The 27,357-nt window shown below is 44.4% G+C and overlaps 1 protein-coding gene across 6 annotated transcripts in view; it reads left to right on the top strand.

Annotated features, from left to right (window-relative positions):
• Positions 1-27,357, top strand: part of LOC125458832 (heat shock factor protein 1-like) — a 114,552-nt gene that overhangs the window by 22,240 nt on the left and 64,955 nt on the right. For all 6 annotated transcript variants that reach the window (XM_059651413.1, XM_059651416.1, XM_048544555.2 and 3 more), the window contains 6 exons: positions 390-498; positions 2,818-2,942; positions 15,570-15,694; positions 18,443-18,518; positions 18,965-19,026; positions 22,127-22,232. In XM_059651413.1, the coding sequence (XP_059507396.1) occupies positions 390-498; positions 2,818-2,942; positions 15,570-15,694; positions 18,443-18,518; positions 18,965-19,026; positions 22,127-22,232 (603 nt within the window). The remainder of the gene's footprint in view (positions 1-389; positions 499-2,817; positions 2,943-15,569; positions 15,695-18,442; positions 18,519-18,964; positions 19,027-22,126; positions 22,233-27,357) is intronic.

Raw genomic sequence — 27,357 nt, forward strand, 5'->3', positions numbered from 1 at the left:
ATAGACTTGTCCCTCACCCACAAGCTGTAGGTAGGTCAACATTAATGTACCTTCTGAATTAATTTTACGTATAGTATAATGAGTTTCGCTGTGTTGCAACTAAAAGAAAAATTGTACTTTTTAAGCCAAAGCTCAGAAATGATTCAGAATCATTGACCTAGGAAATTATGAGTTGCATTCCCGTATATCTGCAGACTATTATTAATCGGGCAGTATCTGACACATCAAGTCACGTAGACAGTAACATAGGAAAGTTGAAGCTGCATCCCATGACTTTGTTTGATGAGTTGCCGTAATTACCCTCATGTGATTTCATGTTTAAAAATGACAAGGTTACTCATTTGAGCTGTGTGAGTATGACTGACCACTACTGTATTTATCTCTTACAGAATGGCACCTGCTTTCAGGTGTCTAATGAGCGACGTTTTGCTAAGGAAATCCTCCCCATGTACTTCAAACACAACAATATGGCAAGCTTTGTCAGGCAGCTCAACATGTGTAAGTATGTTTGAAATGTTGAATTGCATTTGTCTTACAGCCCCTTCAAATTTATGAAGGCTAATGATTTGTGGTTTTAATTTTTTAAATAAAATGGAACTGCAGAATACAATCTTTCTTAGAAAATCCAGTAATCTAATACAAGTTTTAAAACAACTGGATTTTATTTCAATCTGTTATGGTGATGATTCTTACTGGATTCACAGACTTTGGACATTTTGTGTTGTGCTGACGTACGATTGATTATATGTTTTCAGCTTGTCAGTAGGGTAATCAACACAGTATATCTTGTACAAACGTACAAACACACCTACAAGTTAAGATGGACACGAAGCTCATCAAGCCTGCTCCATCATTCTAAACAGACCATGTCTGATCTGATTACACCATGTTCCTACTTACCTCCATAACCTTTCACTGCATTGCTTATCAAGATATATCTGCCATAGAGATTCTCAAAGATTCTGTTTCTACTGCCTTGTTAGGAGGAGAGTTCTAAAGAATCACAATTCTCTCAGAGAAATTGCTTATCTTTGTATTAAATGGGTTACTGCTTATTTTTAAACAGTGATCCCAAGTTCTAGACTCTGCAACAAGAGGAAACGTTCTTTTGCACATCACCCTGTCGAGCCCTGAAGATCTTGTATGTTTCAGTCAAAGCATCACTTATTCTTCTAATCTCTGATGGGTGTAAGTCTAGCATGTCCATCCTTTCCTCATAAGACAACGCACCCATTCCAGGTATTAGTCCAGTAAACCTTCCCTGAATTGTTTCCAATACACTTGCATCCTTAAGTAAGGAGTCCAATAAATGCATAGTACTTCTGATGTGGTCTAATTGATGCCTTTGCATGATCAAAACATAATTTCTGTATTCAATTACCCTCATGCAAATAATATTATTCTATTAGCTTTCCTAATGGTTTGCTGTATCTGCATACAAACATTTTAAGAATCATGTAGCAGGAGATCCAGATCCCTCTGCATCTCAGGGCTCTGCAATCTCTCACTATTTAAATCATATGCTTCTTTCATATTCTTTCTACCAAAATGGACGATTTCACATTTCCTACATTGTATCCCATTTTCTATTTCTAAACTTGGAGTGGGTTCGTTTAGAAGTTGAGGAGATGAGCCAGTATTGGAGCAGTCAGACTTAAAAGCATGACGAGTCTCAAAGGGGAAAGGAGAATAAAGCGGTAGTCAAGTTTTCTATTGAGAAAAGGAAACTTTGGTGAAAGGAAGCTGTTGGTTTGAAATGCTGTCATACAGAGATGTTTCAGTAACTTTGTAGGACAGTGGACAAAAACAAAGAAGCAAGTGGATTATGTAAAGATGGGAAGAGTTGTAAGTGAAGAACAGTAATAAATGTGGGAAAATTTTGGTATAAAGAGAAATTGCCAAGAGAACAGCAGAATAACCAGGCCAGCAACAAAATCAAGTCTGGGCAAGAATGGAGAAAGCCAAACTGAAGACAGCAGAGTAAGAACCTGGTAGACAGATGGGATTAAGTTTGACTAGTGAGATTTTTTCTGCCTTGAGAAACCTACTTGGAATTTTGGTGGATAGCACAGAGTCATAGAGAGAATTAATGTTTAATCTGACACCTATTGCCAGTTTCACATAAATGGGGTGGAGCTAGAGAGTGTGTGAAGATCACTTGAGCCAAGCTGCTTAAGTTGTGCAGAAACCCATGTTTTGTGAGCAGAAAGGGAGCCTGGGTGAAATCTAGAATTATAATGATGCACGGAAAATACCTGGAGAGGACCAACAGTCAAGATGGACAACATGTGTAGGCAGCAAAACAGGGGAAATTGATCTGAATAACTTTGCCGAACTTATTTACTTCTTGGACAGTTGACCACAATACCTTGCCATGGGTCAGGAAAGGTCTGGAACAAAAAAAAACTTGCGTTTGCAGATCCATTTTCAATGTAAATTAATTTGCATTTTAATAGATAGAAACCTGGCTTTAAACTGTACCTTGGAGTAAGATGACCCAAACCTATTTTTGGACCACCTCTTGTTATTTAAGATATACACTCTACTACTGAAACTTGCATGAACATGATACATGCTGTGGAGAGCAGCTGGGTCTTGGTCTGCTTGCACTTTTTAAGAAGGTGAATTGGTAGCATTAGTGATAGGAGTGTTCCTTTACCATTCCCCTTCTCTCCCTTCTGTTTACTACCTCCACCCCACCCCCCTAAAATCTTGTTGAATGGATAGAGTTATTAGTACCTAAAGTCAAATTTTATTGCACTTCTATGGATGAAACTCCTTATTTCTTTAATTCTTTCTTATCTTGTTCAACAACAGACGGTTTTCATAAGGTGGTTCACATAGGTGTAGGCCTGCCTCGAGATTTGGATGATATAATTGAGTTTCAGCACCCACGCTTCAGACAAGGAGAGCCTCAGTTACTGGACCACATCAAGAGGAAGGCAAGTGTTCTTACTCATTAATGGTTGTAGGTGATTTTAAATCTTCCTCATAAAACAGTGTGAAAGCAAATCGCAGTTTCAGGTGGTCAAAACTGGTGATGAGATGACTGAAATATTCGCTTGAAATTCAATATTGTGGTAGTATTTGAGACAATTTTAGTTGCCACTTGAGACTGCTGTTGTGGCTTTGATATTGCAGATTAATACTGTAAACACTTGATCACTGCAATTGATAGATACATACATAGATATGTATCTTGAACTGCAAACTAAAAATCAGCATTTTTTAAAGCAAACTTAAAATGTTTTTTACCAGATTTCAAAACAGTGAAATATTTGCAGTTTGCAAATCCCAGCAAATACAGACGATTTAGTCTCCTCAACCACTTGTAATTATCAGGTTGTGTGGGTTGGGAAGCAATGCTTGATTGAGCCAGGGCATGCACTGTGACTGAGTCCTCATTTTAAAGTTTTGCACTGGGGTCAAAATACCTTTTTCCTTTGATACTGCACTTAAGATTTTCTTGAGAGTTTTTGGTTTTCAGGGAACTCCTTTTTCATTCCCACTAACTCCTTTATTAGATCATGAAGTCACATAGCAGCGTTATTGTCAGCATCTGTGTTGACAGATGAGGTATTTGAATTTGCGCAGAAACAGAATTTAAAGAATCTATCAAAATCAACAAAAGCCGTGACAGCTCTATTTAACGTAAAGCAATAATACACAAGCATTATTTCCTAGACACCACAGTATTTAAATTGGCACAAAACAACAGTCATAATTCAATAAAAGATTTTAATTTTAAAACAAAAAAAATCTGACACACACTTCTGCACTCCGAAAGCTGTACCTGGAATATGTTTTTGGTTAACTAAAGGTCTCAGCTGAATGGTACATCAAACAAAAATTAGGAACAGGAGTGGGCCACTTCTGTTTCTAATGTATGCTCATGAGATGTGGGTGAAGACAGCTAGGGATTGCTCAGAGGGTAGTTAAAAGTCAGCCACATTGCTGGGTCACCAGACCAGGTAACAATGGCAGATCTCCATCCTGAACAGACATCAGGCAGTGAATCAGATGGATTCTTATGATATCAACAATCATTACATGGTCACTTCTTTTGATCCCAGATTTTTATCGACTTCAAATTTCACCATCGTACCATGGTGGGATTCAAGCCCCATCCCCATTATCCTGAGTCAAATGACATTACTATTAGCGAGTTTTGAGAAGATTTGTAGCTCAAGTTGAGTTTCTGGATGTGAGTTTGCTCGCTGAGCTGGAAGGTTAGTTTTCAGATGTTTCGTCACTTTTTTTAAATTTGAAAAAAATATACTTTATTCATAGAATGTACAGAATAAAACATTTATACACCTACCCAGTCATGCAAGCCACTCCGGGTTACCCGGGGATACGTACACCAACTAAAGGAAAAAACAAAACCAAGAAAAAAAACAAAGCCAAGAAAATACCCCGACAGTCGTCTCCCTGCACAGTCCCCGTTGGCCCCCTGGCCAGTTGGGGAAGGCGCCAGCTGGGCCCAGTTACCAGATAGGGCCCTTCTTTCTATTCTGGACGAGGGGTTTCATACGGTGGTCCTGCCCCACCGCGCCTTGGCGGCGGCTGCCCCAAGCTTTAGCACGTCCCTCAGCATGTAATCCTGGACCTTGGAGTGCGCCAATCTGCAACACTCGGTCGGGGTCAGTTCTTTCAGCTGGCAGACCAGCAAGTTGCGGGCAGACCAAAGAGCGTCTTTCACCGCATTGATGGTCCTCCAGGCGCAGTTGATGTTGGTCTCGGTGTGCGTCCCGGGAAACAGCCCATAGAGCACGGAGTCCCGTGTCACGGAGCTGATCGGGACGAACCTCGACAAATACCACTGCATCCCCCTCCAGACCTCCGCATAGGCACACTCCAGAAGGAGGTGATAGTCAGTCTCATCCCCCCCGCAGCCGCCTCGAGGGCAGTGTGCGGTGGCGCAGAGATTCCAGGCGTGCATAAAGGATCTCACTGGCAGAGCCCCTCTCTCCGCCAGCCAAGCAATGTCCTTGTGCTTGTTTGAAAGTTCTGGCGATGAGGCATTCTGCCAAATGACTTTGGCAGTCTGCGTGGTGAACCACATGACGGGATCCACCCTCTCCTTTTCCCGAAGGGTCTCGAGGATACTACGTGCTGACCACTGCCTGATGGCCTTGTGGTCAAAGGTGTTTCAAAAATTTCTCCACGAAGGACAGGTGGTACGGGACGGTCCAACTACTTGGAGCGTTTCGCGGCAACGAGGTCAGCCCCATCCTTCGCGACACCGGGGACAGGTAGAACCTCAGTAAGTAGTGACACTTGGTGTTTGCGTACTGAGGATCTACGCACAGCTTGATGCAGTCGCACACAAAGGTAGCCATCAGGGCGAGGGTGGCGTTCGGTACGCCTTTTCCCCCATTTTCCAGGTCCTTGTACATGGTGTCCCTGTGGACCCGGTCCATCCTCGACCCCCAAATGAAGTGGAAGATGGCACGGGTGACCGCAGCGGCGCAGGTCCAGGGAATAGGCCAGGCGTGCGCCACATATAACTGTACCGAAAGCCCCTCGCACCTGACAACCAGGTTCTTACCCGCGATGGAGAGGGACTGGAGCATCCGCCTGCCCAGCTTCTGCTTCAGTTTGGTGATACGCTCCTCCCAAGTCTTAGTGCACGCCCCAGCTCCACTGAACCAAACACCCAGCACCTTCAGGTAGTCTGTCCTGACGGTGAAGGGGATGAAGGAGCGGTTGTCCCAGTTCCCAAAGAACATGGCCTCGCTCTTACCTCTATTGACTTTGGCACCCGAGGCCAGTTCAAACTGGCCGCAGATGTCCAACAGCCTACTCACCAACCGACGATCGGTGCAGAAGATGGCGACATCGTCCATGTACAGGGAGGTCTTGACCTGAAGGCCTCCGCTGCCTGGGATAGTCACGCCCTTCAGGCTCACGTCCTTCCTGATGGATGCGGCGAAGGGCTCCACACAGCACACGAACAAGGCAGGAGAGAACAAGCAGCCCTGCCTGACTCCAGATCTGACGGGAAAACTGTCCAATTCCCACCTGTTGATCGAGACTGCACTAACGATGTTGGTGTAGAGCAGCCGGATCCAATTGTGGATGCCCTCCCCGAACCCCAATTTGGAGAGGACGTCCCTCAGTTAAGCATGAGAGACCCTGTCAAAGGCCTTCTCCTGGTCCAGGCTGATGAGGCAGGTGTCCACCCGCCTGTCCTGCACGTAGGCAATCGTATCCCTGATGAGCGCAAGGCTCTCAGCGATCTTCCTTCCCGGCACAGCACAGGTTTGGTCAGGGTGAATCACCGACTCCAGGACAGACCTGACCCGGTTGGCTATGAACTTGGCCAGGATTTTGTAGTCCACGTTCAATAGTGAAATGGGACGCCAATTCTTAATTTCTTCCTTCTCCCCTTTCCTCTTGTAAATGAGGGTGATGATGCCCTTCCTCATGGACTTACACATTTCCCCTGCCCGAAGCGCACTATTGTACACCTCCAGCAGGTCCTGGCCGACCAGGCCCCACAGAGCGGAATACAGCTCGACCGGTAAGCTGTCGCTCCCGAGAGTCTTATTCCTCTCCAAGGACTTGAGGGCTTTGGTCAGCTCGTCCAGGGATATCGGCCGGTCCAGCCACTCCCTCGTACCATCGTCTAAGACCTCGGTGATAGACGACAGGAGCGACTCAGAGGCCGTGCTGTCTGTGGGCTCCGCCTCATACAGTCCGGCATAGAACGATCTGCTGATCCTCAAAATGTCAGTCCGAGAAGACGTCATCGAGCCGTCGTCCTCCTTCAGCCGGCTAAGTACAGACCTCTCTTTGTGCACCTTCTGAAAGAAGAAACGCAAGCACGTCTCGACCTGCTCCACGGAGCAGACCCTGGACCAGAAGATTATCCTGGAGGCCTCCGCGGCGAAGAGCGAGGCTTGCTGGCCTCTCACCTCGCGGAGGTCCTCCGTGACATCGACCCCCATCAACTGCAGAAGGAGCAGGTTCCGCACCCTTTTCTGGAGTCGCGACAGCTTTCCCCGCCTCTCTCTTGCCTTCCGAACACCTTTGAGGACAAAGAACCTCTTGATGTTCTCCTTCACCATCTCCCACCAGTCCCCCGGAGACTCAAAGAGGGGTTTCACGGTTCTCCAACTGGTGTACTCCCTCTTAAGCTCCTCGACATTCTCTGGGGTCAACAGAGTCGTGTTGAGCTTCCACATCCCCTTGCTGGCCGACTGGTCGTCCTGTAAGTGACAGTCGGCCAGCAGGAGGCAGTGGTCAGAGAAGAACACCAGCTCGACGCCAGTGGACCTGACCAAGAACGTCCGTGACACAAACAAGAAGTCTATCCTTGAGCGAATAGACCCGTCTGGCCGCGACCAGGCGTACCTCCGCTGCGCTCCGTCTGCAGGGGTGCTGAAGACGTCGAGCAGCTTGGCGTCCTTCACCGTGCCCATCAGGAATCTGGGCGTGATGTCCAGTTGACTCCCCCCACCCGCTGTCCCCACGCCGGATCTTCCGTCTGCATCGATGCTGCAGTTGAAGTCTCCACCTAGGATGACCGGCCTGGACGTAGCCAGCAGGGGTGGAAGCCGCTGCAGGACGGCCAACCGCTCACTCTGTACCGCTGGGGCGTACACGTTGATCAGCCTCAGGGGACCGCTCCTGTAGGTGATGTCAGCCACTAGGAGGCGCCCCCCCCCCACCACCTCCTGAACTTGAGAGATGGTGAAGTTGCGCCCCCGCAGCAGAATAGCCAGGCCCGAGGAGCGACAGTCATTACCCCCGACCAGATTGAAGGCCCACAGGTCCAGGCGCTGGACCATTTCCCGTACCTGCTGAGGTGCAGTATCCCGCACTCCTGCAGAAACAGGAGGTCTGCCTTGACGGTGGTCAGGTAGGCCAACGTGGACACACATCTTGTGGTGGACTTGACGCTGCGCACATTAATGCTCGCAACTCGTACCCCCATTGTGGGCAGTGACTGCAGTACCCTCCCCGAGTCCAAGGTCCAGCCCCTCCATCTGTCCCTTCATGCCCATTGCCCGGGGTAAATGCTGGACGCTCTCCAGGCTCAGGAAACCATCCGTGCTGCCTTCCGGGTGGCATCCCCCCGTCGGGGGTATGGAGGCAGAAGTGTCCGACTCTGGGTCAGGCTAGGGATGCGCTGTTTCCTCCTTCCTGCCTGGAAGTTCCGGGGGGCCCTCCAGTGCCCCAGCGGCACGTGACTGAGTGTCGGAGGGAGCCTCAGGATGCCACCCGTCACCTGGAAGTGAGGTGCTGCTTTCCTTCTCCCTTGAGATCTTTAGCTTCTGCTTTGGGCGGGCCCCCTCCGAATCTCCCTCGTCAGAGGAGCTCTTATAGCCCCCCTGTAGCTGCCTCTGCCTGCCTGATGGTTGCGGTTCTTGGGCCCGCCAACACGCCTTCCTCCTCACTTCCGGACCGTAGTCCACTCCCCTGGGTCGCCTGTCACCGCCTCCATCGACTCGGGGTTGTCGGGGGGGAGCGGAGCCTGCAGGGGCGCTTTGCTGGCCTCGGGCCCATCCCACGGGGCTGGGCCCTCCTGCACGACCTGGCCCTCCTGCACATTAGTGGGGTCCTTGCAGGGCCCTGGTGCCTTCCTCTCCTCTGGGGGGGCTGGCTCCGCATTGCCCCTGCCGGCGACCTGAGCGTAGGTGGTCCCCCACCACGGGCATGCCGTATAGAGGTGGCCCGCTTCTCCGCAAAGGTTGCAGCTTTTTACTTGTGGGCAATCCTTTGCAAGGTGTCCCTCCTCCCTGCAGTTCCTGCAGATGGTGGCTTTGCAGTCGGCCGCCACGTGACCTGACCTACCACAGGCATGGCAGACTTTAGGTTGCCCTGTGTAGGTCAGGTAGCCCTTGCTCCCGCCGAAGCTGGACGGTGGGTGTACAATGTTTCCGTCCACGCCCATCCTCAGCATCACCTTGAACTGCCTCTTACTGGTCCAGATGCCGAAGGAGTCCATGATGTCAGTTAGGTCCCCTTCCACCTTCACGTACCTTCCAAGGAAGGTCAGGACATCAACTGCTGGCACATGCGGGTTGTACATGTGTACAGTCACCATACGGCTCCCCTGCGCTGGCATCACGAACAGCGGGACAGCGGTCAATACAGAGAGGGGGCCCTCACCTCCTTTCTCCTTGAAAACCTCCAGGAAGCGCTCGCAAAGCTTGGCACTCCTGAAGGTTACATCGTAAAAACCTCCTCTGGGGAAATCCTGCAGGCAGTAAATGTCCGCAGCAGCGAACCCACAACAGTCCAACAGGACCCTCTTCACGAAGAAGGTGCGGTCTACAGGTGCACCTTCATCCACCTTCTTCACGGAAACACGGATGGTGTTCCGGACCCCCTGACCTGGGGCACGAGCACTTGCCGCAGCCATCGTTGCAGATTGGCTGCTCTCCTGAACCAGCGTTAGGCCGAAGCCAGCATTAAGATCCACCGGTTGCAAGGGTGCACAGCCAACCCGACGTCTTCCTTCCACCTCCAACACAGTCGCGCTGTCTTCTTCTCGGTCCACAAAAGAGTGGGTCTTTATTTAGTTCCGGATGTAAGCTGGTTCACTGAGCTGGAAGGTTTGTTCCCAGACAATCCATCACCATTCTAGGTAACATCATCAGTGAGCCTCCGGTGAAGTGCTGGTGTTATGTCCTACTTTCTATCTATATGTTTAGGTTTCCTGGGGTTGGTGATGTCATTTCCTGTGTTGGTGATGTCATTTCCTGTTCTTTTTCTCAGAGGGTGGTAGATGGGCTCCAAATCAATGTATTTGTTGGTGGAATTCCGGTTGGAATGCCATGCTTCTAGGAATTCTCGTGTGTGTCTCTGTTTGGCTTGTCCTAGGATGGATGTGTTGTCCCAATCAAAGTGGTGTCATGTCTTTTTGTGGCTAGTTGATGTTCATGTGTCCTGGTGGCTAGCTTTCTGCCTGTTTGTCCAATGTAGTGTTTGTCACAGTTCTTGCAAGGTATTTTGTAGATTTGTACCTTGCAAGAACTGTGACAAACACTACGATGGACAAACTGGCAGAAAGCTAGCCGCCAGGATACATGAACATCAACTAGCCACAAAAAGACATGACCCACTATCACTAGTATCCTTACATACAGATGAGGAAGGACACCACTTTGACTGGGACAACACATCCATCCTAGGACAAGCCAAACAGAGACACGCACGAGAATTCCTAGAAGCGTGGCATTCCAACTGGAACTCCATCAGCAAACACATTGATTTGGAGCCCATCTACCACCCTCTGAGAAAAAGAACAGGCAATGACATCACCAATGCAGGAAATGACATCTCTCACCCAAGAAAACCTAAACAGATAAATAGAAAGCGGGACATAACACCAGCGCTTCACCGGAGGCTCACTGATGATGTTACCTAGAATGGTGACGAATTGTCTGAAAACTAACCTTCCAGCTCAGGGAGCAAACTCACATCCACATTACTATTATGTAACCCCCTACCGCACTATTTAGGGTGGCACATTGGCACAGCAGTTAGCACTAGTGCCTCACAGTGCAAGGGACCCAGGTTTGATTTCAGCCTCGGGCAACTGTCAGTATGTTCTCCTGATGTCTGTGTGGGTTTCTGCTGGGTGCTCTGGTTTCCTCCTACAGTCTAAAGACGTGCAGGTTAGGGGAGGTTAATGATGTTAAATGTGGGATCACAGGGATGGAATTGGATGTTGTACGGAAGGTCAGGGCAGATTTGAGGGCTGAATGGCCTCTGTCTGCGCTGTAGAGACCCATTGATTCATTCAAGAAGATCGTGGCTGCTCTGATTACTCTACATTCCTGCCTACCCTTGATATTCTTTTGTACCATCCTTATAAAGGATCTGCCTGGCTCTGCCTTAAAATATCGAAAGACTGTTCTACTGCCTATTCGGAAAGAGAGTACCAAAGACTCTCAATCCTCTGTGAGGAGAAGAAGTTCTCCAAATCTGTGCTTTAAGTGGGCCTCACCACATTTTTAAACTGTGACCCCTAGTTCTAGATTCTCACATCAACGTAAGCATCCTTCACCTTTGTACCATTATCAGGACCCCTCAGACTCTTGTATGTTTAAATCAAGTTCCCAATAACTCTCTGTCACTACTGTTTGCAGGCTTAGTGTGTTCAACAGATTCACATGAAACAATTTTTCCACTCCAGGTATTAATCTAGTAAACCTCTGAACTACTTTCAAAGCATTTCTTTTAATTTCAGAAATGTACTTTTTCATAAAATCATCTACAAGTATGTACAAATTTTCTAAATCGGTTTTGTGCAATCTTTGCAGAGAAAAACAAACCATTGGAATTTTGACATTTCTCAGAGCTTCTGTACAGTTGCAAAAAACAGTGGCATTTTCCATTTATACAACAAATTACTTTTGTTCATTTGGAGGCATTGGGAGGGCCTGACAACTGAACAGACCCTCGGTCTTCTTTGGCAGAAAGACCCAGACGGTGTTCTTTCCCCACTCTGCCTTGGCAGCAGCTGCTCTAAATGTGAGCGCATCCCTCAGCATGTAGTCCTGCACCTTGGAATGTGCCAGTCTGCAACACTCAGTCCAGGTCAAATCTTTACACTGAAAAACCAACAAGGTTGAAAGCATTCTTCCTTAAATTTCTAAGATTACAAAGGGATCTCAATCACATGGGTCAGTGGGCTAAAAAATGGCAGATGGAGTTTGTTCTGGATAAATGCACTTCGGTACAACAAACAAGGGTAGCACTTGTATGATTAACAGTAGGGCCTTGGGTAGTGTTGTGGAACAGAGGGACCTAGGGGTGCAAGTATGTAATTCTTAAAAGTTTGCGTTACAAATAGACAGGATGGCTGAAAAAGCGTTTGGCACGCTTGTCTTCATTGCTCAGTCCTTCAAGTTTAGGAGTTGGAGGTTGTACAGGACAATGGTGAGGTCACCTCTGGAATACTGTGTCCAGTTCTGGTCACCCAGTTATAGGAAGGATATTATCAAGCTGGAGAGGACTTAGAAGAGATTTACCAGGATGTTGCCAGGTATGGAATGTTTAAGTTATAAAGGATTTTCTGGGATTCTTTTTTACTGGAGTGTAGCAGGTTGACAGGTGACCTGACAGAAGTTTATAAAGTAATGGGAGATATTGATGGAGTTGATGATAGTTGTCTTTACCCCAAGATGGGGAATTTCAAGACTAGGGGGCACATTTTTAAGATGAAAGGAGAGAGATTTAAGAAAGACATAAGAAGCAATTTTCTTACACAGTGGGTGGTTTGTTTGTAGAATGAACTTCCTGATGGAATGGTGGATGCTGGTACAATTACATTGTCCAAGAGACACGTGGATGGATATGTGAATAGGAAAAGTTTGGACGGTTATGGGCCGGAAGAAGGCAGATAGGACTAGTTTAGTTTGGGATTATGTTCGGCACGGACTCATTGAACTGAAGGGTCTGTTTTCATGCTGTATGACTCTATGACTTTAAATAAGAATACACAGCATTTATGATATGGTCTTACCAATGCCCTGTATTAACAGCTCCACTTTTATATTCAATTATCCTCACAATAAACTGCTGCCCTTTTGAGATTGCACTGGGATACCAGATCTATCTCATTTCTGATCTTGCCAACCTGCTTCTCTTTATTCTTCAGGCAAAAATGACACTTTTACATTTTCCTACATTATATTCCATTTGCCAGATCTTTGCTCACTGAATTAACCTATCTATATCCCTTTGTAGCCTCCTAATGTCCTCTTTACAATCTATTCTTCTACTTATTTTTGTGCCATCAAAAATTTAGCTACCATACTTTTTGTCCTGACATTCCAGCACTGATCTCTGTGGCACACTGTTTGTTACATGCCGTGAGCCTGAACATGACCTATTTATGCCTATGCTCTGTTTTAGTTTGCTAGCCAATCTTCTATCCATGTTACCACCTACACAATGAGATTTACTACCTGCGATAACTTTTGAAATGGCACTTAAAACATGTCTTCTGGAAGTCTAGTGCAGTATATCCACCAGTTCCCATTTCTCCACAGCATGTATTATTTCATCAAAAGAAATCCAGTAAATTAGTTAAAAATGATCCCCCTTTCACAACACCATGTTGACACTTGCTGATCATCTTAAATTTTTCTAACACCTGTTGTAGTATCTCATAATACATTCGAATATTCAGCTGACAGAAGCTAAGCATGGCTGTAGTTTCTTGCTATCGATATTCCTTTTTGAATAAAGGAATTTCAATTGTGAGTTTACAATCTAATGAAACCACCTCGGCATTTAGGGAATTTTGGAAAATTAAAATCAAAGCATCAACTTTCTTGCTAGGCATTTGTTTTAAGAACTTAAATGGTTCCATCTCAAGTATTTGACGGTCTGTGAGCAAATGAGTTGTGATATAAATACAGTTCTTTATGAAACAAAACTGTTCAGTATTAAATTAGCCAATTGACACAGTGTTCATTACAATAGCAGTCACTGCACTTGCCCTCACATAGTAGCTGCGGAACCTGCAGTCTTAAACTACAGACTCTGCACGCATTTGCCAAGGATGTGTTACCTCAGTGACTTCAAGTTTTTCTAGTTCTCAGTTATTGCAGTTTATTCAGTGTTTTGAAACTGATCTCACCACTCTGTAGACTCCCTCCCCTTTGTCGACCCCTTCTCCCATTTGCAGCATTTTTCCTTCCCTCTTTGTAGTACCACTTACTGCTCCCACTCTACCTTTTGCAAAGTCTCTCTCTGTTTTCCAGCAACTCTTCCCTCTCGTGCAGCCCCCCTACCCTACCATTTTGCAGTCACTCTCTTTCCTAATTTGGCATATTATTTTCCTTTTTTGTAGTTCTTTCCTCCCATGTTGAACCCCTTACACCCACTTTGCATCCCTCTCCTCTCCCTTTATGCCCTGTCTTCCCTCAGTTGCAGCCCCTTTTATTTGCAGACCTTTTCCCTATTTTGCACCCTGTTTGCAATTCATTTGCAATGCAGCCTGTCTTTTACTGACCCCTTTGCTGCCCTTCTTCACCCACCCACTGCACTCTGTTTCCAGTCTCTCTTTGCAATTTGTCTCTCTCTCTCACCCTGACCCCCTCTCCCGCTACCTGAAGCCTGTTTCCCCCATCCAACACAGCCTAACACCACCCCCACCCTAGCCTTTGCAGCCTGCATCCCCACTTTATAGCCCTTCCCATTTTTGAGCAGTACTCCCAATCTTCCCATCTTTCACCCTCCCAGGGACCCTCCAACCTCAGTACCTCTGGACCCAGAAGCCCCTTGAGCTCCAGTCTCAGTGATCATGGTCACCTGCTTAAGTTATATGCAATTTCTCTTCCACATCTACAATGAAAGGAAGGGACAACTGACCTGTGATTGGAGGAGCAGATCTGCAGAGATTCTGATGTTTCTGCAAATGTGTTTTTCTCCCATGAATTATTGGGGACTTTAAGAGATGAATTCGTCTGCCATCACTGTATGTGTCTTGAGCATTGTATTTGGAAAGAAGGAGTGCTCGATATGTTGGAGGATACAATTCCCCAACTGGGGAGCAGGAAAATTCAAAACAAAAATGCAGCTGGTGCAGGAGCATTCAATTGCAACAGAGTAATACAGGTTCACATTACCAATTTTGATCCAACCGTGCATGTAAGGATTTATCACAGGAAAAGTGGGGATCTGTTTAAGATTTTGGAGACAAAGTGCAAGCAGACAGAAGATTTTCATCATAGCACAGGCTTTAATGATTTTCATACAGGCCATATGCTATTTAATGATGGGTACTGTGTGTTCTTTAAGATAACATAAAGCACTTAAATTTAGGAATTATATTGCTGTCCCTTGATGTTCAAGTATATCAATTCATTTTCATCTGTAACCACAACAGAATTAGGGTTAAAAAGTGAAATAATGTTTTATTTAACATTCTTCCCAATGCACACTTAACGTTTTGTTAAAGTTATGTCTGAAATCAGTTTGTACCCTCTTAGCATATTAGATAAAGCTTACTTAATTGTACATGATTGAAGAGTATTATTGTAATTTATTATAGTATTAAAACACTATAGAGACAATTTTCTAAATATTAAGCAACCTCATTCTGAAGAATAGCTGATAAGATATTTTTTGCGATTACTGCCTTCAACAGAGAGAAAGAAAAATTCTTAAGAATTCTTGCTACTGATTGTTATTCAATGACTGCTAAAATGTGTACTTGTATAGATGTTATGTAGGGTCAGAATCAGACTTACTTGTGATATTGCCAGAAACAAATAATCCACTGCCATTTGACTAGTAGTTATGTACACTAGCGCCCATTTGGACAAGGTGCCAACAAACTGCTGATTTTTGTGGAACCATACTGCAGCATTAATAGTGTCTTTACTGGGGCCAAGTGTGAAAATAGGACTGAAATGTCTTCCAACCTGAAAGAAAAGAAGAGCACGATTTGACTGAACAGGATGAAAATGAAGTTGCAAAATTTCTAGTAATGTGACAATAATCCTGATCCACAGTTGCATTGTTTGGAATTTGAGTTGAATGTGCAGCTAGCACCTTTAAGTAATTTCCTAAAATGTGATTCTCCTTTCTGTTTGAAGGTTTCTGTGAGCCGAGTGGATGACTTTAAACTGAGACAGCAAGAAGTGTTAAAACTCTTGTCAGATATTCGTCAGATGAAGGGAAAAAATGACTTGGCTGACAGCACGATTCTAACTATTAAAAGGTTGTATTTTTGGGGAAAAAAAATTAGATATTGCCAAGCGTAAAATAGAAGTGCTTGTTTTTAAGAAACTGAAGTAAGACTTATTCCCAGCATGAATGGATTAACTTTTCTACTTGTTGCAGGATATACTTAAATTTTAATGCAGGATGTATTTTAGTTCAGGGTTGTGCTGGTAGGGTCCTCATAAGTTTAATAACGTGGGAAAATGAAATGGTGGAGAGAGTAACCCATTGCTAACCCTCAGCGTGGTTTGATCCAACAAACAGTGTTTTGTAAGAATAGACAGCACAGCAACATCCTCTCTGTCCTTCCATCTTTCTTCGATCGCCCCTTTAGATCAATGGCGCATTCACTATCTCCCGTGATATTCCCACTCTTCTCTTGAATCCTCCTTCTCCCCAGATCCCCAGTCCCAGCCTTAGCCTTGCAGCACTCATTTATTCAACGTACATTCACCGTTCCCAACATATCTAATTACTCCGTTGTATTTTCCACTCAAAATATGCAGTTCTTGCCAATTCCTTGTTCCTTTGCCCCGTCACTGTGATTTGATTCTTTACTTTACAGTTTGCTCCCTCCATTCCCCAGGGTCCTTCCACTGCCAATCACAACTGTGGCATTTGAATTCCATTTCCTAGCACCTCTTTCTTCTTCTTAATATATCTCTTGTTGAACTTGTTTGAATTCAGCCTTCTTTGGCAGCCCTGGTCAGTGTGGATGCCTTGTTTTGGGAAGGCTTGTTGACCCATCTAGCTTTACCCCTCACACTGTGCGTGTTTATGCAGAGAAACAGCTTGGTTACTCAGGAGCCAAATTGCTGACAAATTTGTACTGCCTGAGCCTGCCAGGTACACACTTCATGTTATATATAGCTTATGGTTGGGTTTGTGAACATGATGTTTGTGGCTAACTAGATTGCACCTGTGAAAGTAATCACAGTGGGCTGGCATGTTAATGACTATTCATGGCATTGTAATGAATGCATAAAAGGTTCCTGACCATCAAGGTCAGGAAAGCTGACTGCCTGAAAGATTCAGAGAGACGTATACCAAAGTTTAACCTGCTGACAGGAAACTGACTTCTGGTTTCCCATCAGGTCAAAATTCCACTCCCTCCTTTCTCTGTGTTCTGGGCAGGCTCAGGAAATTCTGCCCACTCTCTCTGTGCCTTCTCTAATAAAACTCTTTGTTAACATTTCCAGAAATCTCAGAAATTAACCTCCTAAATCATTTTGCACTCTCATGAATGCTTCTATGCTTTGTAAGATATGACTGACCAGAGTTGTATATCGTATTCCTAGTGTTGTCTATCTGAAGTGTTATATTTATTTAGCATCATTTTTCTAACTTTCAGTTCTACTACACTACAAAAGAGAAGTGTTTTGCTTATTTCTTTTTTACATTACTGCATGACAGCTTCCAGTGATTGATATATTTCTAGTTTCACCTCTTCCTTGGTCAAACCTATTTACACTCTCTTTTTCAAAATAATATGTGACCTCCTTGTATTTCCCACCACCATTTAATACCTCACACCTCAGTTTTGATTGTTGTTTTCACAACTATATATCAATTCTGAAAGCTCATTAATGCCTTGTAATTCAAAGAATTACAAACCTTTATAATTTATTTTTTTTTCTTTAATGACTAACCCCTAACTTGTCATTTGCAAAGTAAAGAATTATGTTTTTTGAATCCAAAGTTTTACAATCAATCCTTGTGGATCTCTTTTGGCCCACTTTGAACTCACGTCTCCCTGGAGCCAGGTCACTATATCCTGGCTCTGTCTTGCAGCCACCAGCAGTTCATTCTCCACTTATTCCTGGCTCAGCATGATCTGATTTGTTCATTAGGTTTTTTTGTGACAAATTATTAGAGGCTTTTTGGAAATATAGGTAATTTATATTTACTGCATTACCCTTATTTAGTGAAAACAAGACCTACCATTTTGAAGCCTGAGCCCTGTATTTGCCCCTACTTCCATTCCTGCTAGACATTTAGCTCCTGCACTTGTGAAGCAGCTTGGGACCTTTGGTTACCTAAAAAGGTTTATGTAGCTTCTTCATTTTGGCACAATAAGATAAGTTCCTCAAGTTGCTACAAACAGATCCTCTTGTCGTTTAGGGTTTCTTAGGGGTGAAATTGGTCAGCACTTCACTGCACTGAAGCTCAACAGTAATCCATTGATTGTGAAGCACTGTGGAATATCCCGTGTAATAACACTATGATCAGGTGTTACATAAGTCTCATTCCCTGCCTACATGTTTTTGCATTCACACTGTCTCACTTTACATTGTGGGACTTTATTTACACTGATTCTGTGAGTGCAGTATCAGTAAGTGCTGACCCCGGGCCATTCATTCATTTGGCCCCAACTACTGAGGTAGGGTGGGGCAGCAATCCTGTAGAAGCTGGAAAGAAATGAATTATGATATTATTCTTCACCAAGAAGAGAGGAAAGGATCCGAAGAGAAAGAAAATCTCAAATTGATTGAAGTGCAAATGTAAATTAACATCATCCAGGCAAAAACAAAGACTTACAAGAGCGCTTCACACTGAAACATTTGCCAGTGTAGACACTGGCAGTGTTTTGACATTTTAGATTGCGGGGTGGCAATGTCTTCAGAAAATTAGCAACTTTCAACACATTGCTCAACATTGGCTTCTTTTGTAGGTGATGAGAGTTACTTTTGTCACTTGCTGACAGTTAAGAGAAGGGCTTTCAATGCAGATATTGTCTGTTTTACAGGGAAAATGAGGCGCTGTGGAAGGAGATATCAACTCTGAAACAGAAGCAGCTTCAGCAACACAAAGTTATTCGGAAGGTGCGTCATCACATGTTTTAAGTCAATGGAGTTGACCAGTTTCTCTTTCGGTGGAAGCTTGCAGGAGCAGTTATATTTCTCTGAGCAGTGATGGTCAAGGGGTAATTTATTGAAGATGTTCAAAATTTTGAGGGGTTTTAATAGAATAGATTGGGAAGAACTCTTCCCACTAGCAAGAAGATTAGTAATCAAAGGACACAGATAGAAGCGAAATTGCAAGAAAAATTAGGAAGGGGGGAGAATTAGCATAAGTATTTTTACACCAAAAAATGTGATGATCTGAAATACTTTTCAGGGATTGGAAATAGATTTAGTTGTAACTTCCAAATTTTCAGAATTCTGGAAACAAACAAGACTGGGCCTAATCAGAATACCCGGGGCAAATGGTTACTCCAGATGTGATGACTTGCAGTGTATTCAAATTCTTTATGTAACCTTATCTGCAGATCCTTCACTTCATTGCCACGATGGTGCAGTCAAATAGTGTGGCGGGAATCAAGAGAAAAATGTGAGTTTTCTTCTTGTTTTATGCTGGATGTTAGTTTTATGGGCTGGAGCCGTGAATTTCCTAAAGCAAAAATCATTTTGTCTGGGAAAAGGGAAGAAGGGGCGGAATGAGGAACGGCTGACCTTTTGCTGCCATTTGTGCCTGTTCCTTGTGAGTGTGTAACTGCATCCTCTGTAAATCTGTGTTGGTACAAGAGTCTGTGGCTAAGGGAGGAGAAGGGAAAAGGCCTCTCTTTTTCTCTCTTTATCCTTTTCTTTGCCTGACAACTTATTTGCCGCCTTTGCTTTCTGAGAAACAGGCTATTGTTGAATGCAAATCCACTGAAATAACCCCACAAAGGCCGTATCCCATCACCAAGTCACCCTTTATTTACACACAAAGAGGCCTTGACTTGAGTACTGCTTTTTCTGGGTCAGCTGTCAGTGCCAGAATCTTGGACACTGCTCTTTTTATCTGTCAGCCAGGGGTCCCTGATTGGACCAGATTAACAGGCCCAATAGGGAACTCAATTTCTGTGAGGCCCCCCACCCCTCCCCGGCTGACCTCGTTACTGTCACTACATTCACAATCTCAGCTGCTCTGACATCTCTCACAAAAATGGCACCTTTGACACATATTTGTACATATCTGATGCAGGTCATTGCTGAATGCTGATTTGGGTAGTTTGTGTGGTTGGAATTTGCTGGAATAATGTTGAGTAGATGTATCATAACATTGACTCCGCTAGAGAGACAAGTGAGAGCATTGATCTCAGTGCTCCTCCCACCCAGTGCTATCTAAAGGAATCATTAGCCACTTCCAGGTGAATTGATTGTGTTTTTTTGCCTGGCTATTGTTGATTTAGCCGAAGTGCTTGGAGTTTTGTACTGCCGATGTAAAGTTGGTGAACTCTACAGGGAGAGCTTTGGCATGTGATCAAGACCTTGTTTCTCCCTTCAGTGCTTCTGCTCCCAGTCGTGGATTCTGTAGTTTATATTCCCCTTGCCTTGCAGCCTGACCAGGAGAATGAGTGAGGGTGGTATGGAAGGATGCAGGCTTCTTGAAGAGGGAGGAGCAGAAGGGGGACACAAGCCATACTGTCGAGGCATATCCATCCACGGTGTTTGGAAAGCATTTCTCTTGCTGCCACCCAAGCCAGGAGTAGGGTGTGTGATGTTTGTTTCACCCTAATAATGGCTTAACTCTGCTACTTCATGCAAGCAGCCTTGCTATTCTGCACTGGGTTGTAACTAGGCTCCAGTCAACACCAAAAACATACAAACTCATCATTTACTTCAACCCAACAGGGAGGTTATAATTCCGAGGCTGTGAACACTGTAAAAGCTGAAACAAGACGGAACAAATCTGTGAGCACTGGTTGAACACTTAGATGTCATGTCACTCACCTCATTAGGGTCACTGTCCCAGTGTAACCAACTATAGTGCGTAACAGGCCTAGGCCCGAAACGTCAGCTTTCTTGCTCCTCTGATGCTGCTTGGCCAGCTGTGTTCATCCAGCTCTACACCGTGTTATCTCAGATTCTCCAGCATCTGCAGTTCCTACTATCTCTATAATGCAACTTCAGAGCAAGATAACAATGGCTTTGCTAGTGGCTGCAAGGTACTTGTGGCCATTCACTTTTTGTTTGGCTCTTCTTGGGTTGGGGCAAGTGACATTGGGAACACCCTACTGTTTGCTTTTCAGTGTTCTATAATTTGACCAATTCTATTTGTGCCAACTCTATCTGCCTTTCTAGAGAGAAGTATGTAGAGTGAGTATGTGGGTTTGCTTGGGTAGCAGGCTTCACTGCAGTGCAATATGCCATTGATCACCCAGATCTTGCTTTGTGGATGCTATATTCAAATTCAGAGAGGAGCTTGTCCTCAGTTTCGAACCTGGTGGATAATCACTCTGCAATCTCACACAAGTCCGTACTCAATACCCTGGCAACAGGCATGACCCCTCAATTCCATGGCAACCAGTGTTTATTCACATTTACACCACGATGAGAAACCAGAGGAAGGTTACAGGGCTATCCACTGACCACATGTTCATGACTCTGGATTGAAATCCACCCATGTGTGAGTAGCATGTATATAGTAAGAGCAATGCTGCCACACAAAATATAAAGAGGCAGAACATTTATGAGGATGCTTAGGCATCACCTCTGCAGCCTGCACTGCTCTGGAGGTGTCCTGCAATTCTGCCCATGATACATGACATGAGTGGTTTACTGCATTTTCTACAATGTTGTCATCCTGGGGGCATCAGGATATAGAGAGCAATGGAAGAGGATGAAAGGAGAAAGTGACCATGGCTCTCTTTCTGTCTGGGCAGTGCATGATCAGCTCATGTGATTACAGTACCAATAGGCCCAGCCCCCAATTCCATGTTAATTACTGTGGTGAAGGTGGAGAGGGTACTTGTGGATTGGGAGGCAAAATGTTAGAATTTGGTATTTGTAAAATATTGGTGTTTTTGAAATGCTGGGGGAAAGCATTGCATGGTCCCTTTAAAAGACTGTGCTTTTTCTGTGCTTGGAGATGTCTGTGAGCAGCTTGAAAGTTTGCAAGTACAGTGAGCACCTGAATTGAAACATTTGTATCAAAAGGCCGTACCGGTAGCAGGACAAACAGAATTTTTACCAAGCCGATTGGTTTTTGAATTTAGCTAATCAATTTGAACCAGGCACTTAGATACCAAATACCTATCAAATTTGAATCTGACAGTTTTGACAAACTAGGCCCAATCTGATTGTAAGAAATTGATATATCATCACGGGTATAAAAGAAGGGGGACAATTAGAGGATCAGCAGAGCTAACTGTTATCTGCTAGAGATGACAGTTCTCAGCTTTTAGAAAAAGCACCATCTATTCATAACAGTACCACGGAACTCCTAGCTAAGTTTCCTGACAGAAGAGTCAATGGAGAAGATGCAGAACGTTCCAAAAGATGTAACCTGGCTGTAATTTCAAGAGACTAACTTCTATATTTTTTTTTAATAATTATTGGAACAACATACCATTTAGAATCTTGTTTTATTTGGGAATCGTAAGTAGTTAGAAGGATTAGTTTGGTTTTGTACACCTTTAATAAATTGTTGCAAATGATTCTTTTAGGCCTCTGATGATTGGTACTTCTGGTATGGCTCCTTCCTACCCAAAGTATAGTCGCCCCATCACTATGGACAGCAGTCAGGATGGTACAGCTGTACATGGTATTCCGGTAAGTTAGAGAAATGTTTATTGAGAAGTTAGATAAGGATCAACAGTGACAGTGAAAGACAAAATCAATTAATGATGAGATGTTAAGCTTTTTGTCTTGAAATCCTGAAAATTGTGTTTGAAGCTGACGGACTTGAAGAATCCCACCAATTTTGAGCTTCTGGGAGACGAAATGGATTAGATATAAGAGGCGGTGCATTTTCAGAATCATGAAACAAAGAGGAAGAAGAATTTGTAAATTATGCTATTTGTAGGTGATAGGTGAATGACAACATTAATAAAATTTAAAGGTAAATTGCTTATAGATGGAACTTCAACAATTCTCTGTCTCGTAGTTCATAACAATGAAGTTATTTCGCATATCTGAGTTGATAATAACCTTCCCCAATTGAACAGGAAATTAATTGGTACAACAAATAGTCGCATTTTTGGAAGGAGTAGATGAGAACTAGGTCTGGCTTTGAAGTTCAGAAGTAAAAATCGTGAGAGAAGCTGTTACCTTAGACATTTACAGCGCATCCAGCAGTGAGCGGACTATACTGTTTGGGAAGGACAGAAGTTTAAGTGTTAATCTCTTGTTGTAGAACTTAGTGCTAAATGCTGCTAGTTCTTTGATAACACAGTTTAGCAGGGTTTAATTCTAAAAAGTAGTCAGTCAAGTCTCTTTTAGGGCTGAAGAGAGCAAAAACAATTTCTGCTGGTGGCTGGGGCTGCTGAAGCTTGAATAGTTAATTGGGCTTAACAGTTAATCTGTTTTAACTAGTTCCTGAAGCAGTAGAGGCAGAAAATATTAAATAAAGGGTTTTTGTGCAATCAGCTGTGATTGAAGTGATGCAGTTTGGTAAGTGTGGAAGTTAGATGAATTGGAATAGGAATGCCTTTCTTTTCTTTTTCTGTGCTGTTTTGATTTTCTAACTATTTTTACAACTGAATTGGGGCAGAAGAAGACCAAGACTCAAGAGCTGGGAGATTATTAAGGAATTAACTGACAAAATAAGTAAAAGCCAGTGAATAAGAGAAGGAGACTGAAGTTAAGATAAAGAGAGTATCTTTAAGGTTAAGTAATTAGAAAAGGTAGCAAGTCAGACTAAGTAAGTTCAAGTTGAAATTATGGCAAGTGAGGTCAGCTGAGTGGGATGTGTGCCCTGTCGCACGTGGGAGGTCAGCACTCTGCCAGCGTCCTGGGTGATCACGTGTGCAGGACATGCACCCAACTGCACAAACATGAGTTCCATGTTTCAGAGTTCAAATGGCAGCTCGAGACACCGCGGGCTGCGAGTTACATAGATGGCACCTATAGAAATGGGACCGGAGGAAAGAAGGGAACGGGTGTCCACCAGGCATTCTAGGAGAATCGGGCAGGTCGTGCCAGAGTCCCCTGGAGTCATGGTCACAAATCAGTTTTCCGTTTTGGAAGCTGTCGAGGGCGTTAGTTCCTCAAGGAACTGCAGACAGAGCAAAGCTCCTGGCAACACAAGTTGCGTAACTGTACAGGAGGAAGGAGGAAGAAAGGAATAGCAATAGTGAGAGGGGATCCACAAGTTAGAGGAACAAACAGGCAATTCTGTAGCAGCAGACATGACTCTAGGATGGCATGCTACCTCCTTGGTGCAAAGTTCAGTGATGTCACTGAGCAGCTGTAAGGCATCCTGAACAAAGAACAGAACAATACAGCACAGGAACAGGCCTCTGGCTCTCCAAACCTGCGCTGCCACGTTTTGTCCCTTCCATACTGAAACTGCCGTTCACTTACAGGATCTGTATCCCTCTTTTTCCTTTCTATTCATGTATTTGTCGAGGTGCTTCTTGAATGCTGCTGTTGTGTTGCTTGCACCACCTCCTCTGATGGTGTGTTCCAGGCACTCACCAGCCTTTGTTTGAAAAATTTGCCTTGCACGTCTTTTCTTAAACTTCTCCCCCAGTCCCCTGCACCTTGAACCTGTGTCCCCAAGTAATTGACCCTTCAACCCTGGTACTGTCCACTCTATGCATGCCATTCACAATCTTAACCTTACCCTCTCCAAATCATCTGCATCCTTCTAATAGTATGGTACTTGAACTGTATGCAATATTCCAAGAGTGGCCTAATTAAAGTTCTACCATGCTGCAGCATTGCTTGTTTATCCTTATACTCAGTCCTTCTTTCAGTGAAGGCAAGCATGCCATAGGCCTTTTTTATAACTTACCTACCTGCACTACCACCTTCAGTGACCTGTGGACCTGCACACTCCAATCTCTATGCATATCAATACTCCTAAGGGTTCTGACATTCACTGCCAAAATGCATCAGCTCACGTTTGTCCAGATTAAACTCCATCTGCCATTTTTGTGCCAATATCTCCAACTGATCTATATCCTGCTGTACCCAGTGACAATCCTCCACTGCCTGCAACTCCACCAATCTTTGTATCGTCCGCAAGCTTATTAATTAGACCAGCCGTGGTATCCTCCAGATTATTTGCAACAGAGGCCCCAGCACTGATCCCTGTGGAACACCACTAGTCATAACCCTTCATTCTGAAAAACATCCTTCCACTATCACTAAGCCAGTTCTGTATCCATCTCGCCCGCTAACCCATAATACCATGTGACTTTACCTTTTATACTCTGAAGAGGGGGAATGATGTGACGAGTGTTGTGGTTTACATTGGTAGCAATGTAGCAGGTAGAATTAGAGAAGAGCTCTTGCATCAGGAATTTAGGGAGCTAGGCAGCAGACTAATGAGCTGGACCTCAAAGGTTGTAATCTTTGGGTTACCCCTGGTACCGTGTGCTTGTGAGTACAGAAATGGGAGAAGAAGGCTGATGAATGTGTAGGAGAGAGATAATGGGAACTGCAGATGCTGGAGAATCCGAGATAGCAAAGTGTAGAGCTGGGTGAACACAGCAAACCAAGCAGCATCTCAGGAGCACAAAAGCTGACGTTTCGGGCCTAGACCCTTTCTAGACCCGAATCATCAGCTTTTGGGCTCCTAAGATGCTGCTTGACCTGCTGTGTTCATCCAGCTCCACACCTTGTTATCTATGATGAATGTGTGGCTCAGGAATTGGTGCATGGGGAAGGCTTTTGGATTCCTGGATCACTGGGACTGATTCTGGGAAAGGTGTGACTTGTACCAATTTGGCTATCTGCACGTCCCTCAGAATGGGAACACAAAGTCAGATAGGTTTGTTAGTCCTGTTGGGAGGAGCTTAAACTAGTCTGGTAGGAAAAGGGACACAGAGTGTTCCAACAATAGGTACTTTGCATCCTTTAGGGAAGGAACCAAGGCAGAGAGAGATGAGCCGTTTTGATTTTCAAGAGAGTGAGGTGAGGCCAGGTGGCATGTACTTCAGTGTTCGGAATATTATAGGTAACATTAAAAAACATGGTTTGACACACAGCATTGTGATGTTTCGCCATCACAGAGACATGGTTGGGGGATGGTCAGGAGTGGCAACTCAGCATTCCAGGGTATAGGATCTTCAGGCATGATAGAGCTGAGTGTAAAAGAGGAGATGGTGCTGCATCAATTGAGAAGCCAGTTACTGCAGTGAGGAGGGACTCTATCCTGGAACGACTTCAAATGAGGCTTAGTGGTGGAGCTTAGGAATAAAAAGAAGGCAGTCCCATTGCTGGGAATGGTTCTGTAGGGCCACAAACAGTCAGCAGGCAATAGTGAGCAGATATATAGACATATCACTGAGGTGTGTAAAAACAATAATAGGATAATTACCTTCGGAGATTTTAACCTCCCCAGTATGTAAAGGAATTAGAAGCTGGAGATTTTTTGAAATGTATTCGGGAAAGTTTTTTTAAAGTATCAATATATAGGTAATTTTTTTAAGAGATGGTGCAGTGCTGGACCGAATTCTGGAGAGTGAGCTGGACATGTGTTCGAGGTGGCGGTGGGAGAGCATTTTAGTGCTGGTGACTACAAGGTTGTACATTATAAGTTTCGTATAGAAAAGGAAAAAGATGGCCTGACAAAAGTGTTTTGGACTGGGGTGAAGCAGATTTTGTTAAAATAGCCCAGACTGGGAACAGTTACATCTGAGTAAATTTACAGCAGAAGAGCCTGCACTTTGGGGAGGGGTGGGCTTTCAAAATGGAATTGTTGAGAATGCAGGCGCAACATCTTTCCATTGGGGTGAAATGTAGGAGCAACAAGCCTACGTGTCTAGTAATATTCAGGACTGGATCATAAGGAAACAGGAGGCTTTTAAGAGATGCAGAGGGTGCAAATCAGCATAGGTCCTAAGGAATGTAGAAAGTGCAGGGGTGACTTTAAGAAAGCAATTAGGAGAGCAAAGAGGGCACTCGCTGATAGGTAAGATTGGAGAGAATTCGAAAATGGGTTTTTAAATTTCTACACAGGACGTGGACATAGCTGGCTGGGCCATTGCCACCCCTGACAAGTATGTCAAGGGGAAGAGGATAACCAGTGAAAGAGTAGGTGCGTTAGGGACCAAGGGGATAATCTGTGCATGGAGCCAGAGGACATTGATAGGGTGTTAAATGAGCACTTCATGCCTGTCTTCACCTTGGAGCAAGAAGATGTAGGCACAGAATTCAGGAAGAGGCACTGTCAGGCTCTTGAGTAGTTTGACATAGGGAGTGTGGAGGTATTGCTGGCTTTGACAAGTTTAAATGTTGACAAGTCTCCAGGTCCTGATGATTTCTTTCCCAGGGTGCTGTGGGAGACAGTGAAAGAAATTACAGGCGCGCTGACCCAAATTTTTAATTCCTGTCTGGCCAGAGGATTTGAGGACAGCTCATGTAGTTCCAATAGTCAAGAAGGGTGGTAGAGATAAACCAGAGAATTAAAGACTAGTCTCATGTCAGTGGTAGGGAAACTTCTGAAGAAAATTCTGAAGGAAAGAATTAATCTCCAGTTGGAGAGGCAAGGTTTGATTAACGGTAGCATGGCTTTGTCAGGCGGAGATAATGCCTCACAAATTTGATTAAATTTTTCAAGCTGGTAATCAGGTGTGTAGATGCGCATGGTGCAGTTGATGTAGTTTATATGGATTTCAGCAAAGCCTTTGATCACATCTCACATGGAGACTGATAAGGAAGGTAAACCCACAGCATCCAGGGTAACTTGGCAAGTTGGATCCAAAATGAGCTTAGTGGAAGGAGGCAG

Source organism: Stegostoma tigrinum, chromosome 15 (assembly GCF_030684315.1).
Source record: "Stegostoma tigrinum isolate sSteTig4 chromosome 15, sSteTig4.hap1, whole genome shotgun sequence".
NCBI lineage: Eukaryota > Metazoa > Chordata > Chondrichthyes > Orectolobiformes > Stegostomatidae > Stegostoma > Stegostoma tigrinum.